This window comes from Malania oleifera, chromosome 10 (assembly GCF_029873635.1).
Source record: "Malania oleifera isolate guangnan ecotype guangnan chromosome 10, ASM2987363v1, whole genome shotgun sequence".
Classification (NCBI taxonomy): Eukaryota; Viridiplantae; Streptophyta; class Magnoliopsida; order Santalales; family Ximeniaceae; genus Malania; species Malania oleifera.
This window is the reverse complement of record NC_080426.1, coordinates 3,971,506-3,983,785: the sequence shown is the minus strand read 5'-3', so window position 1 is coordinate 3,983,785 and position 12,280 is coordinate 3,971,506. Positions and strand designations below refer to the sequence as shown.

General features: G+C 34.9%; 2 protein-coding genes across 3 annotated transcripts in view; both read right to left on the bottom strand.

Moving 5' to 3' along the window:
- Positions 1 to 1,712, bottom strand: part of LOC131165695 (uncharacterized) — a 35,496-nt gene extending 33,784 nt beyond the window's left edge. Inside the window, exon 1 of the mRNA XM_058123699.1 lies at positions 1,079 to 1,712. Within this exon, the coding sequence (XP_057979682.1) occupies positions 1,079 to 1,372 (294 nt within the window). The 5' untranslated portion in view covers positions 1,373 to 1,712. The remainder of the gene's footprint in view (positions 1 to 1,078) is intronic.
- Positions 1,713 to 3,036: 1,324 nt separating this feature from the next.
- Positions 3,037 to 9,532, bottom strand: LOC131165694 (serine/threonine-protein kinase ppk15-like). Of its 2 annotated transcripts, XM_058123696.1 has the most exons (7): positions 9,085 to 9,532; positions 7,928 to 8,735; positions 7,045 to 7,324; positions 6,270 to 6,377; positions 4,661 to 4,939; positions 4,313 to 4,456; positions 3,037 to 3,521 (listed from the first exon to the last, which is right to left on the bottom strand). In XM_058123696.1, the coding sequence occupies exons 1-7, from the start codon at positions 9,341 to 9,343 to the stop codon at positions 3,333 to 3,335; spliced, it is 2,067 nt and encodes a 688-aa protein (XP_057979679.1). In that variant the 5' UTR covers positions 9,344 to 9,532; the 3' UTR covers positions 3,037 to 3,332. The 2 variants fall into 2 exon arrangements, with proteins under 2 accessions (XP_057979679.1, XP_057979680.1); XM_058123697.1 differs by lacking the exons at positions 7,045 to 7,324; positions 7,928 to 8,735; positions 9,085 to 9,532 and having other exon boundaries at positions 6,277 to 6,292.
- Between the last annotated feature and the right edge of the window lie 2,748 nt (positions 9,533 to 12,280).

Here is a 12,280-nt window from a genome sequence, read left to right as displayed (position 1 = left end):
TGATTTATGAAAGGGGGGTAAGTGAGAAGAAAAAGTTTTTAAAAAAAAAAAAAATTGCATAAGTAGTTACGTAACAGTCATAACTGCCTTTACATGACAGTCGCAGTCCGTAACAACTGCTACGGCCATGATTTTTCTTCCTACCAATTTCGTAGTTTGTAACAATATCAATAACCCAAAAAACCGTTATGTAACAGCATTACATAACAGTTGCGGCTGTTATATAAAATCATGACATAAAATAACCAAAATTGAGGTATTGAGAAAGGATTGAATAACTTTTAAGTTAGAGGAGGAAAATGTTTTTAATCAGGTCAATTAGCTGAAAAGAATTCATGTAACCAACTCCACATAATGAGACTTAAAGCTTGTTACTATTGGTATAGTCCTTACTCTATAAAAGCTTCCGCATGATGACTAGGCTACTTTCCTAGTTTGTACTAGGAGTCACATCTGAAGCTTTCATAAACAAAAACACCTATTTAGAGAATGAGCGATATTGAGCAATGAGAGAATTACATGTTCCTAAAAGCATTTCAAAAGCTTCGATGAAGCACCTAAGCTATTTTCTTATGTAAAGTTCAATTGTGCTAGTGCTGTTAAGCTTTAGAAGCTAAGTCTTAGTAACCCTGCGTTGTTTGTTTCCTCGGGTGACACAAACCCTCTGCTTTAGAGGAAAAATTACAGTTTTCAGTTTCTACCTAAAGAACTGTATATGAAGTTACGAATAATCCCCTTACTTCCCAGAAAAAGAACATTTTCCCTCTAAATGTAACTAATTTTTTGCCCCTGCTATCCCAGAAAATGAGAAATACAGTTTAAAACACCACCTTCCACGGAGGAAAGAGAATAGAACATCGTTGACCCAATACGGGCGAACCACTGTCCGAAATAATTCAAAGACGTACAAACACACAGAGGACAACTTCCAATCAGACTATTTTGATCCCTCAATCCACACAATCAATCAACATATATAACTCCACTAATCAAATCTTTTACTTCAATCATTGAACATTAGATCCAAAAATGTCCCAATTAAAAAAGAATAAACAAGAAGGCGTGAACAGAGCACTACCGTGAGCTTCTGCAGACGCAGACGATCGCCGTCATCGGCGTCAGTGTCGTCGTCACTACTGCCGGTGATCTGTAGGGTTGCGGCCGGCGGCTCTTGCTCCGGCAATTCGACGACAGGTAAAGGCTTGAAAGGAAGAGAAGACGAGGAAGAGAGAACCTGCGCCACCGAAGGCCTGGCCCTGAGGATCTGAACGAAGATCTGGAAAAAGAACGCCAACCAGTTCAACACTGTTCGCCACAATTGCAGTGGCATCGGCGCCGGAGCGTAGACCTCCGACTGGGCCAACTCGGCCATCAGCTATCCTCTCCTCACCTCCCGCAGCGGCGAAGGATAGAGTGCGACTAGAGTGCGCACGGCCTTAACGTGTCCTCTTCCCACCGGCGACGAATCAACGGCTCCTCCGAAGCAATCATTAACCCAATCTCTCACTCTGCTTTTATGTTACCTTTCTTCTTCTTCTTTTTTTCCCCCTCTTAATCATGGAGATGAGGCAAAGGAAGCGTCTGGGCAGCACGCGCGCGGAGGAGGGTGGGAGAATAGAATTTTGGAGGACAAAAGCGGCAAACCCAAAATGCCAAAATTGATTGAATCCGCCAATCAGAAGAGACAATCGTCGCCTCTTCGGACCTTGTCCAAAGAAATCCCGATTTCATAGAGGGAGTAAAATAGACACGAAATCCACGCGCGGGAGGAGGTGGTGCTATAACCCGCGTCGGCGATGGGTCCGTGTGAACCACTCCAGGCGACTGAAGGTAGCGGTGAGTTTCTCACCCGGAACAGTGAGTCAGTCATCGAGTGCATGACGCATGTTGAGACCTTTACCCAGATGATGCCACGTGGCAATGGACCCACGGTTGGTGGGCCCAGCTAGTGATGAGCGGTGAGATCGCAACTTGGAGTCGAGAGGACTCAATTAAGTAATCAGTTTAGAATGTTTTATTTGAAAAAAGTAAGCAGAATGTTTTTATTTTGGACAAAAGTAATGATGATATATCTATTTTTGTCTGTCTTTTTGGAAATGTCTGAGCACTTTGCGGGTCTAAATTGTACGCCACCATATGAAACGGCAAAGCACTCGAGCATTAGTCAATTTTTGAGGGATATGGTCAACCTTGTATTATAGAGATATTTTATGGCTTTGCCAATAATAATGAAGAAGATACTAAAAGGATCCACAGTTGTCTGGGATGATTAAGGATCCTGATACAAGTTAATACTAAAATTAGTATTAAATAAATATATGATAGATAGTTCATTATTTCTATTAGCGCACATTTTATAATCTCATCATTAGAACAAACACTGTCTGTCATCATAATCTATGATACTAGACTTATCATTCAACTTCAACCATAGACGTGTACAAACAAGGAGGGATTACTAGTATGATAATTCATTATAAAGCCCAAAACCAATTGATTTAAATGAATATTCCAGCCTATTAAAAGTGTCAATTAAAGTGCAGACAACTCACATACCCATAAAAGAAATTAAGAATGAAATAAAATAAAATAAAATATTATATGATTAGCATGTATAATTACACTGATTAATTCTATTTAGTCCTCCATTTTAAATGACAAAATTAAGTGACTTAATGACAATTTTGAACAAATTATGAGAGACCCATGTTGACAACAATGGAAAACTTGCTGTGTAATCTGTATATTTTATTTATCAAGGCTATGTCTATATATACATACCATGAGGAATCAAAGACCAAAAAATAGTTACAATTTAATATTTGGTTACAACTTATTTTGTTTTGTAGCTAGGCTGGTATAACTATTAATAAGCCAAGCCCGATCTAAATGAACGTTGGTTGCATAGCAGTATTTTATAAACCTCATGCTTACTTTCTTGCGCTCCTGTATGAATCCTGCAAGACATTATCCATGGACCTGCATGATTCGCTTCTGGACTTGCAATTCAAGCATATATGGAAAATTAACCAAAACTTCAATCAGGACTTGATGGCTATATATTTTCCTTGTTATCCAATCAATCGGTTTGTACAATCCCATCTCCAACCTCTTCCTTCCCCTCAACAAAAAAAAAAATGGCAGGGAAAAAAAAAGAAACAAAAACAAGTAGACACAACTCTTGTACAAAAAAATTAATCGCAGACAAAAAATATACACCAAAGCACAGTTGCCCTAATTACATGTACGACAATCAGAACTGGGTGGTGTGAAAAAGATATTCCAGCCTCATGCAGACTGAATCAATATGCCCAAACAATTGTCCCTCAGTTTCAGCTAAAGTCAGAGTCATAGGGATGGGTAAGCCAGGGGTGCTCAAGTGCCTCTCTTGCCGTAGGGCGCCTCTGGGGATTTATCTCGAGCAAGTCTCTAATGAAGTTTATAAACCCAGTATCAGAAACCTGCAAGTGGTCCTCCAATGAGGGCTCCTCTGGGACAATGTACTCCAGTTGGTTGGCCTCCTGAATGTGGAATTCCACATATGAATAGAAATGTTGGGGAATAAACTATTAAGCATCAAAATTCCTAGTACCAGCTGTTAATTTATAATGCATAATAAATAGTGCTATGAGTTAGGGATGTGGATTCATCAATTATAGGTTGACGAGGAAGAGGAAGCATACTTGAGTTAATCTTTCTCTCTGCAGGAAGTCCATTCAGCAAACAAACTTAGGTATATTTCTTCTGTAATTGACAATGTGTAAAGTTGCATCTCTGTATACTATACTTGAGCGGTGGGTTTGGCCTTTCTGGTTTTGAGCCATTTGGCCCTTTCAGTAGATGGGTAGGGAAATGAAAACTCCCCAATAAACAACATTGTTTTAAGGCTAAGCAAAACTTTCACATCTTCCCCCCTTAATTGGACCGCATATAATATGAAGGGCAAAAGACACTAACCTCTCCCAAGGATTGGCAAAAAGTCAATGACTTATAAGTTTTCAAAATTTCCAGGAACCTCCCTTTTGGTTTCCAGAATTTCAAAGAACTCCCCTGAGGTTTGCTAAAACGACACAAACTTCCCTTTATATTTTGCAAAAAGACAAGTTTTTTCAGGAGAGATCTTTGTCTTTTGGACAAACCTCATCAAAGATTTATGGCATTTTTGAAACCTCAGAGAAGGTCTCTGATATTTTTGAAACCTTAGGAGAGGTCTCTGTCTCTTTATCAAACCTCAGGAGAGGTGAGTGTCTTTCATCAAGTTCTTATTTTCTTTTCTCACATTGAAAGAAGGTAGAAAAAAAATATAAATAACCTCATTCATATAATAAAGATCGTATTCCTTTGTGAAGTACTTGTGCGTCTCCTGTCCCATCACTAACATATCCAGGTCAATAGGGCCAAGCATCCCAATCATGCGTGCAAGCAACATCACAATTCCATCATTTGGAAAAAGAACCTGCTTGAAACATAAAGATGCAGAATAAATGAGAAATTAATTTCTTCTAAAGGAACCATTTCACAAAATTGGCAGCCAACAAAAAAATAAAATTCACAATATAATATGATTCAAAGTCTTGAGGATTCTTGAAAATCAATTATGCAGGATGGAACTAGTAACTATGGCTCTTTAATGAACAAACAAATCCAGACTAGGACATACTTCCCCGGAGCAGAGCTCAGCTAAAATACATCCCAGCGACCAAATGTCAATCCTTTGGTCATATGGTAGGCCAAGAATAACTTCAGGGGCCCTGTAGGAACGAGATTGTACGTATAGGCATAAGTTGTCTGTTTGAAAGCAACTGCTTCCAAGATCGATAACCTTTATCTCACATCTTCGGTAACTTTTGATAAGTATATTTTCTGGTTTTAGATCACAGTGGATTATTCCCAATTGATGCAAGTATTCCAATGCCTCCAGACACTGCCGAGCTATAACCTGGGAAAAGGAGCAACAATATCTAAGAGTAATATCTCACATGAGCTGTTCTTACTTGCAGCATTCTCTCCTATCAGCAGAAGTTCTTCATAATTAAATACTGAATTGAAAAAAGAGAAATCCCAACCTCACAATTATGACATTTATGACAATGATGGTGGTTCACTTAGCAATCAAAAATGGAGATGCTAATGTTGGTTGATGATGGTAAAAGCTTGCCATGTTGTTCTAGAGGTCAAATTGACTACTACTGCCAATGCCAGAGAATGGTTCTCCTGGAAGTGAAAGCCAGGGGACTATTTAGTTGTGGAAGATGGTTTTCATTTTTCATTTTCAATTTTCCAAGAAAATTACAAAAAATGCCACCTTGTGGCCTAATTTTCCAATATTTGTATAGGGGTTGAAAACATCATTTCATTGTTTTTCAAGTTTTACACATAAATGTTAGCAAAAGAGGAAATAAGTAGATATAATTCTTTAGAGAGCTAAAAATGAAAAACAGACGCTGTTTACCACAACTAAATAGGCTTTTAAGTTTGCCACCTTTTGCAATGACAGCATTGACATCTTGATTGACTGGAGGTTATGGAACGGAAAGATCAGAAAATAGATGAGAATAGGAAGGATGCTTTTGAAAGTTAGCCATATAGATAAAGACAAAGTTTGGTAATGGAGGGGATGCAGCATCCATAGCTTGATGGTGCGCACTTAGATCACAGGAACATCTTAAATAAATGCAGAGGTAAACTTTCTACAATGTGCATTCCCTAACGTCTCCGCATGGCATGGGAACATGATGCTCAGTGTGTGCACGCACACAAGCTCCTTCATCTTGAAGAAAGAAATAAATGACAGGGCATCCTTTACCAACTAACAAAATGAGGGAAATTGCTTCCTAATTCAAAGTGAAGAAGATAGCCAAGTACAATTAAAATTTTCCCCACTAGTGTTCCAGGTCACAACTTCGGCTCATGAACGGAACAGGTTCTCCAAACCCATAATGTTTAACAGTGGAGCCTTTGACATTGCCATTCTTTCTTTACTTTTGAATATGTGCCCATGTGTGTCTATGTGCATCATTCTTCATTTTGAAGAAAGAATTAAAAATATAGGAACTTTTTACATTTTACCAACTAATAAAGAGGGATTGTAACCTAATTCAAAAGTGAATATGTTAGCCAAGTACAATTTAAAAGTAGCAAAACTAATATTCCAGTCGACAACTTTAGATCACAAAAATATAAAACATGCAAACCTTAAATACTAGTAAACCAAACAAAACAAACAAGAAACAAAATCCAGAGGGGGAAAAAACATGAATTAAACAAACCTGCAACCTGCTCAGTGTAAAATATGCTTCCCCACCAGAATCTTGATTGAATTTCTGAAATTCATATAAGTTTGCCCGAAGGAGTTCACAAACAATGAAGAGATGCTCCTGCAGAGTTTTCATTTCAGGGTGAAAACATTAGTAATGGGCCTAGTGTCCCACATTGAGAGGCAATAAATCAGTATACAAATACTAGTCATCAGGGAATCCAAGCTATGAAAGTTATAGGACGTAGTAAATAGATTTCAGAATAAAATTTATATCACTTTTCCCTCTCCAAATAAATTTTTTTTTTTTTTTTAAAAAGAGCAAAATTTACACAACAAAAAAAAAAAAATGAAAAACAAAAGACTCCAAATAAAATCAACTCTTCATTCGTTACATATTAGACGTCCACATTATGACCACATGTGAATTATCACAACATAACAGCAAAACTGCTAAGAACACAAGTTTCAATGTAGGCCATATATCATAGTCAAAATTTAAATTCTATTGTTAAATTGGGAGAAAATGCCATATATGAGAGAATATGAACTGGGAATATTCACGTAGCAATTCCAACAAACTCATGGTGAGCAATCTTAATATTTGAACGCTGAAGTACTGCAGTGTATATGTGAACAATGGAAGAATTTTTCCTTGAAACTAGGAGAAAATTGTCACAGGGAAATTATGATATATTTCATAACAACGCTACAGTTCTTGGAGGACTAAAGTCATAGGATGATAGAAGTATTATCCAAGATTATTTCCCAACTTTCCAAGCGCATACCTGAAAATAGAAGTAGTCAAAAAGACGCAAAATGTGGCGTTCATCAGCAGGATCATGCTTGTTCACAAACTTTAACAGTTTGATTTCATCTAAGCTTTGATCAAAAAAATCTTTATCATTTTTTATGATCTTCAGGCAAACATTCATTCCTGTATGAAGATCATGGGCCTGAACAACCTTGCTGAAAGCGGCTGAGCCTAGGTATTCTGTAACATAATATCTGCCACCGACAATTGTGTTCGGAACAATAGGAAAATCCTTGTTCTCTTCAAATCCAGTCCTGGGATGGTACAACCACATGAGTACAACTGTTTGCTACAAATTAACTTGCAATACAAAAGCTTAAAATATTAATCAAGAAATAGAAGAGCACAAATAATCTTAAGATCCATCTAAGAAACAATAAAATGGGCAAAATATTTACAAGAGGCAAGACTAATTATTCCAAGTGAAAACAAAGCCAAGAGGTTATATGCTAACAAACTAACAATAACTTGCTAATGTTGTATCAAAATCCAAAAAATATTTAAAAAAAAAAAAAGCTGCTAATGCTGTATCAAAATCCTACCAATATAGAAATTAGAAAGCCACATTAGAACCATGATTATTCCTCAATCCTCACCCAGTATTAGAACAATAACAACAACAAAATTCAGCAGGTAAACTAAGTCTGACGAACCTGTTCTTCTGGCGTATGATTCTTAGATTGAATACTTAATTGGTATTAAAATCCTTTTTTTAAAAAGCTGCTAATGCTATATCAAAATCCTAACAATATAGAAATTAGAAAGCCACATTCGAACCATGATTATTCCTCAATCCTCACCCAGTATTAGAACAACAGCAACAACAAAATTCAGCAGGTAAACTAAGTCTGACAAACCTGTTCTTCCGGTGTATGATTCTTAGATTGAATACTTCATATTCATCTTCAGAAGGATTGCACACTGGAAGTTCATCTGCAGCAACATCCTCTTCATCCGTACCAGCCTCAAGCTCAAGTGATTCTTCAACCAATTCTTTACCGCTTTTGACATCATAACCACCATTTCTATTTAGCTGTAAATCTTTCTCATAGACCTGATCATGGGCTTCAGGGGTCCTTTTAAACTCCCCAATGCAATCATTTGTGGAACTCCTTTTGATGGAGTAATTAGAATTCTCGTTTATTCTCTGTTTAGAAACTGAATCACACTCTGTGGGGCTTTTCCCCACAACTTTAAACTGCTGATCGTTCAAACCCAGACAAGTATAAGCAGAGGAATCATCCAGTTCCCCCTCAACACCTTTCGGTTGGGTTTTTTCATTCATTTGATAATAATCTGTCACTCGAACCTCATTTCCATTATTCTTGGAGTTATTATTGTAAAGACACAAGTCGTCTAAATAATTCATACTTGACAATGTATGAAATTCTTCCAATTTATGACTCAAAATCAATGGGTTTTCAAATTTCCTCACGGTTTCTGAAGTCATGACAAACTTGTCCTCACTTGGACAGCCAAGGAAGTCTGGTTCACCGTAGGAGGGAGGCATTAAGTAAGTTTCATCTTTATCACCATACCAGTGCAGATCATTTTGCATATCAAAATCGGGGTAATCGCGCGCTGTCCCAAATTCAGATAATCTATCTGATGAAGTTTCAGAAGTGAACTGAGTTGCAGAGCGACGCCCATATGGATTAGTGAATTCTGCAGAAGCAACAAAAGACGAGAGTGTGCAGAATTATAAATTCACAAGTGACTTCTACACATAATCTCACAACCCATTTCCAAATGAAGAATCGATCATTGAAATTATTGAGCATTTCCAGCAGATCAATAGCGATGCATGCAGAAAAGGAGTGAAATCACCATTGGGGAAAAAAAAAAAAAAAAACACGCACGCACACACACACACACACTCACACACACGAAATAATTATCCACAAGCAATGATTTCTCATCAAAGCACACAAAGAAGATTCCTTAACCAAATAAAATCAAATTCTGCTTAGCCAATCAATTAAACTCCAAAGAAGGAAAAAATTACAACCACTACCTGAAGAATACGCATCACTGGCAGAAGAATCTACGCTCACGAACTCATCATCGGAACTGGAATTCGTCTCTGATAGCCGACCAGTGGCTGGAATCCTCAACGGCGGGGGCGCCGGCGCCATCGGAAACATGAACCTCTCGAAATCAAAACAACCCAGTTCACTTTTCTCAAAAAAATCTTCTCTGAGAGCTGATTCGGCCTCCGAAAAGCCATTCTTCCTCAGAAACTCCAGCACAGCTTCCACGTCGGAGACCGCCATGGCAGAGAGAATTCAAAACTGGGTTGACAGTAAAAACCCAACTGGGAGAAATAAACCCATGTGAACCGAGACGGTCAAAAGAGGAAATTTGGGGGGGTGCTAGGGTTTTCATGCTCGTAGAAAGACGACCCTCTCTCTCTCTCTCTCTCTCTGCTGTAAAACTGAAGCCAACGGGCGATGTCTCACCCACTTTGAAAAGTAGGGGGTGGGTTACAGAGGGCTTCGGTTCGGTGGGGCCGAACGCATGAACAGTAATTCGAGGAGACACGTGGTTACAGATCTGAATTACACGTGGATTTATTTTTTATTCTCTTGGTGGCAAGTCACGCGTTCGGTGGGGACCCCGCTCGTCCATTTCCTTTTCTGCTTTCTCTTTTTTCAACTTTTTTGTATTTTTTTTTCTTTAAACATATTCTACAATTTTGTTTTTTATTTTTCTACACTTTTTCATTTTTTATTTTGGAATTATCTTTGTTATCTAAATTTATATTTTCCATTCTTTTCTTCTTAATTGAAAATCATTTATTTTGAAACTACGTTATTACAATATATTTCTCAAAGTCAAACTTTCTGCCTAGCAACAAAAACTAAAATAGAAAAAATCCTAAGTATATTTTGTTAGAACAAAATTAAATTTATTATTTTTTTTATTTTGGGTTTTTTTAAAAAAACAAATTTTGTCATTTTGGTGGGAAATTTAATTGAAATAAAATCAAAAAAAATTATGAGCATGTAACTTCATAATTAATAAATTGAGTAAATAAAAAATATTATTTTGGAGGGAGCCAATAACAAGGTTCCTTCCATTAAATCGATTTGATTTATTTAGTTAGTTATACACCAAATATTTTAATTAAAAATACATGAAAATTAAGGATATTTTAAGAAAATATGATTGAATTAAAAACTATTTATGATTTCTTTAATTAATAGAGGATGTAAGCAAACAAATAAATTTTAAATGTCATTGTAAATAATTTTTTATTAGTAATGCACACAATATCATTGAATTTAATGTAGAAAGTAAATTTATTTTAAGAATAATTTAAATTAATAATATACTTATGTTTAAATGTAAAAAAAAAAAAATACTAGTAAGTTGCCAAATTTAGACAATTTGATCAATTGAATAGTTAGACTTTTGAGTTTTCTAACGTTTAGGTCAATTAATAAAAAAAATGTTCAATTCTTTTCTAATGTAAAACAATTAGTCTCGAACAATTAATTTAAAAATAATAAAATCATTAATTTATTTTCCTACACATTCCTTCCTTGGTGGGAAATTATGGAGTGAGGATGTCTCACCAATTAAGTACTTAGGTTTTGGGTCATTCCAATTAATTATTATTAATTTATAATAAATTTTTTCAATGTCATACCACTAATTGTCTAAAATACGATGTTGTTTACCGGTCTAATCTAATAATTATATTCTTTAATTAACACATTTCTTAAATTTTGTTTACTTAGTTTTTTTTGTGTCATGAACTATTGACAATTTTTGAAAAAATCAAATATTGGAGGCACGATTTAATGTTGTAAGTTATTATATTAATACAAAAATTGCTTATTTAATCATATAAAATAAAATCCTCTTATGGCTAGTTAGAATTTTTGAGTTTTTAAATTTAAAATTATTAAAAATTAACATCAAAACTTAACTAATTGCTAAAATCAATCTGCTAAAAAAAGTTGATGAGTGTTTTTTTTACTTTTCTTTCATCTATGCACTTTGTAAAACATTATTATGTAATGACAATAATTTTTGCTTGCGTAATGTTCATAGAAAACATATTGAAGGAAATAAAATAAATTTATCTACAAGTAGATGGTTTTACTTTGAAATCAAGAAAATAAACTAATGATACAGTGAACACATTAATGAAACACAATATTATAAATGATGATGTGACGTTTAAAATCTTAGTTTCAATCATTTACTTTGAAGTAAAGGATGTATTGCACACTCAAAAGTCAAAATAGTGATAATTTATATTTTACCAAGTGTAAATTTGCATAAGCTAATATAAAATTGTAAACAAGTTGGCATCCATAATATGCGTTCTTCACCTTATATGCAAATGGTACTCAAAAATAGGGGTGACAAAAAACAGGTTAAGAAGGTCAGGATTGGACGAGTCGTAAATAGGTAGCAGTTAAATGGGTTCGAGTTAACCCATTTACTAACGAGTGACAAACATATAAATTTAAATCCGCTCATTTAATAAATGAGTCATAAATGAGTATTTGTAAGAACTCATTTAAAAATATAATTTATTTATTAAAATTATTAAAACATTTCACATAAAGTAATAGATTAAAAAAAAAAAAAAAACATGACTCTTTTATTTTATTTATTGATGTTTTAACAAAAAAAATATAAAATGTAGAAAATAGTACATCTCTTTAATTAATATTTTTTAAAACATAATATATACATATATATATATATATATATATATATCAAATTAAACGGATCACCGGCAGGTACCAAACCCAAACTCGCTTAAACCATTTATTAAACGAGTTGAGCTCAGACTAACCAGTTTGTAGATAGGTTATTTTTTGCTAATTTCGAATCTAATTTTACCACCCCTCCTCAAAGGGACAAACCTCCCCAAGTGGTAAGAGAGAGAGAGAGGAATGACTTAAAAGGAAAAAAATGCAATTATGGTAAAAGAACAAACAAATTTCAATGAAAGAAAAATAAATGCTCTCTACAAATCAAAGAATTGAGCATTGAATACAAAAATAAAAACATCTTTTAAATACTTACCCATAAGGCATAGCACTATACTGTCTATTTAAAATTAATTTTTTGAAAATAAAATTACAAATATATACATAGACACATTTTACTCGTTCGTTATTCAAATGTGATAAGCACAATTATTTGTTAATTACTTTTTTTCTTAAATACATAAAAAAAAAAAAAAG

What these genes read in the sequence shown, in the direction of transcription:
- LOC131165694 (XM_058123696.1), bottom strand. Translation starts at nt 9,343, where the DNA reads ATGGCGGTCTCCGACGTGGAAGCTGTGCTGGAGTTTCTGAGGAAGAAT. An exon ending in TTACACTGAGCAGGTTGCAG is followed by an intron (nt 4,940 to 6,269) that starts GTTTGTTTAATT and finishes TCCTTTTCCCAG; the next exon opens with GTTATAGCTCGGCAGTGTCT. An exon ending in CTGAGCTCTGCTCCGGGGAA is followed by an intron (nt 4,457 to 4,660) that starts GTATGTCCTAGT and finishes TGTTTCAAGCAG; the next exon opens with GTTCTTTTTCCAAATGATGG.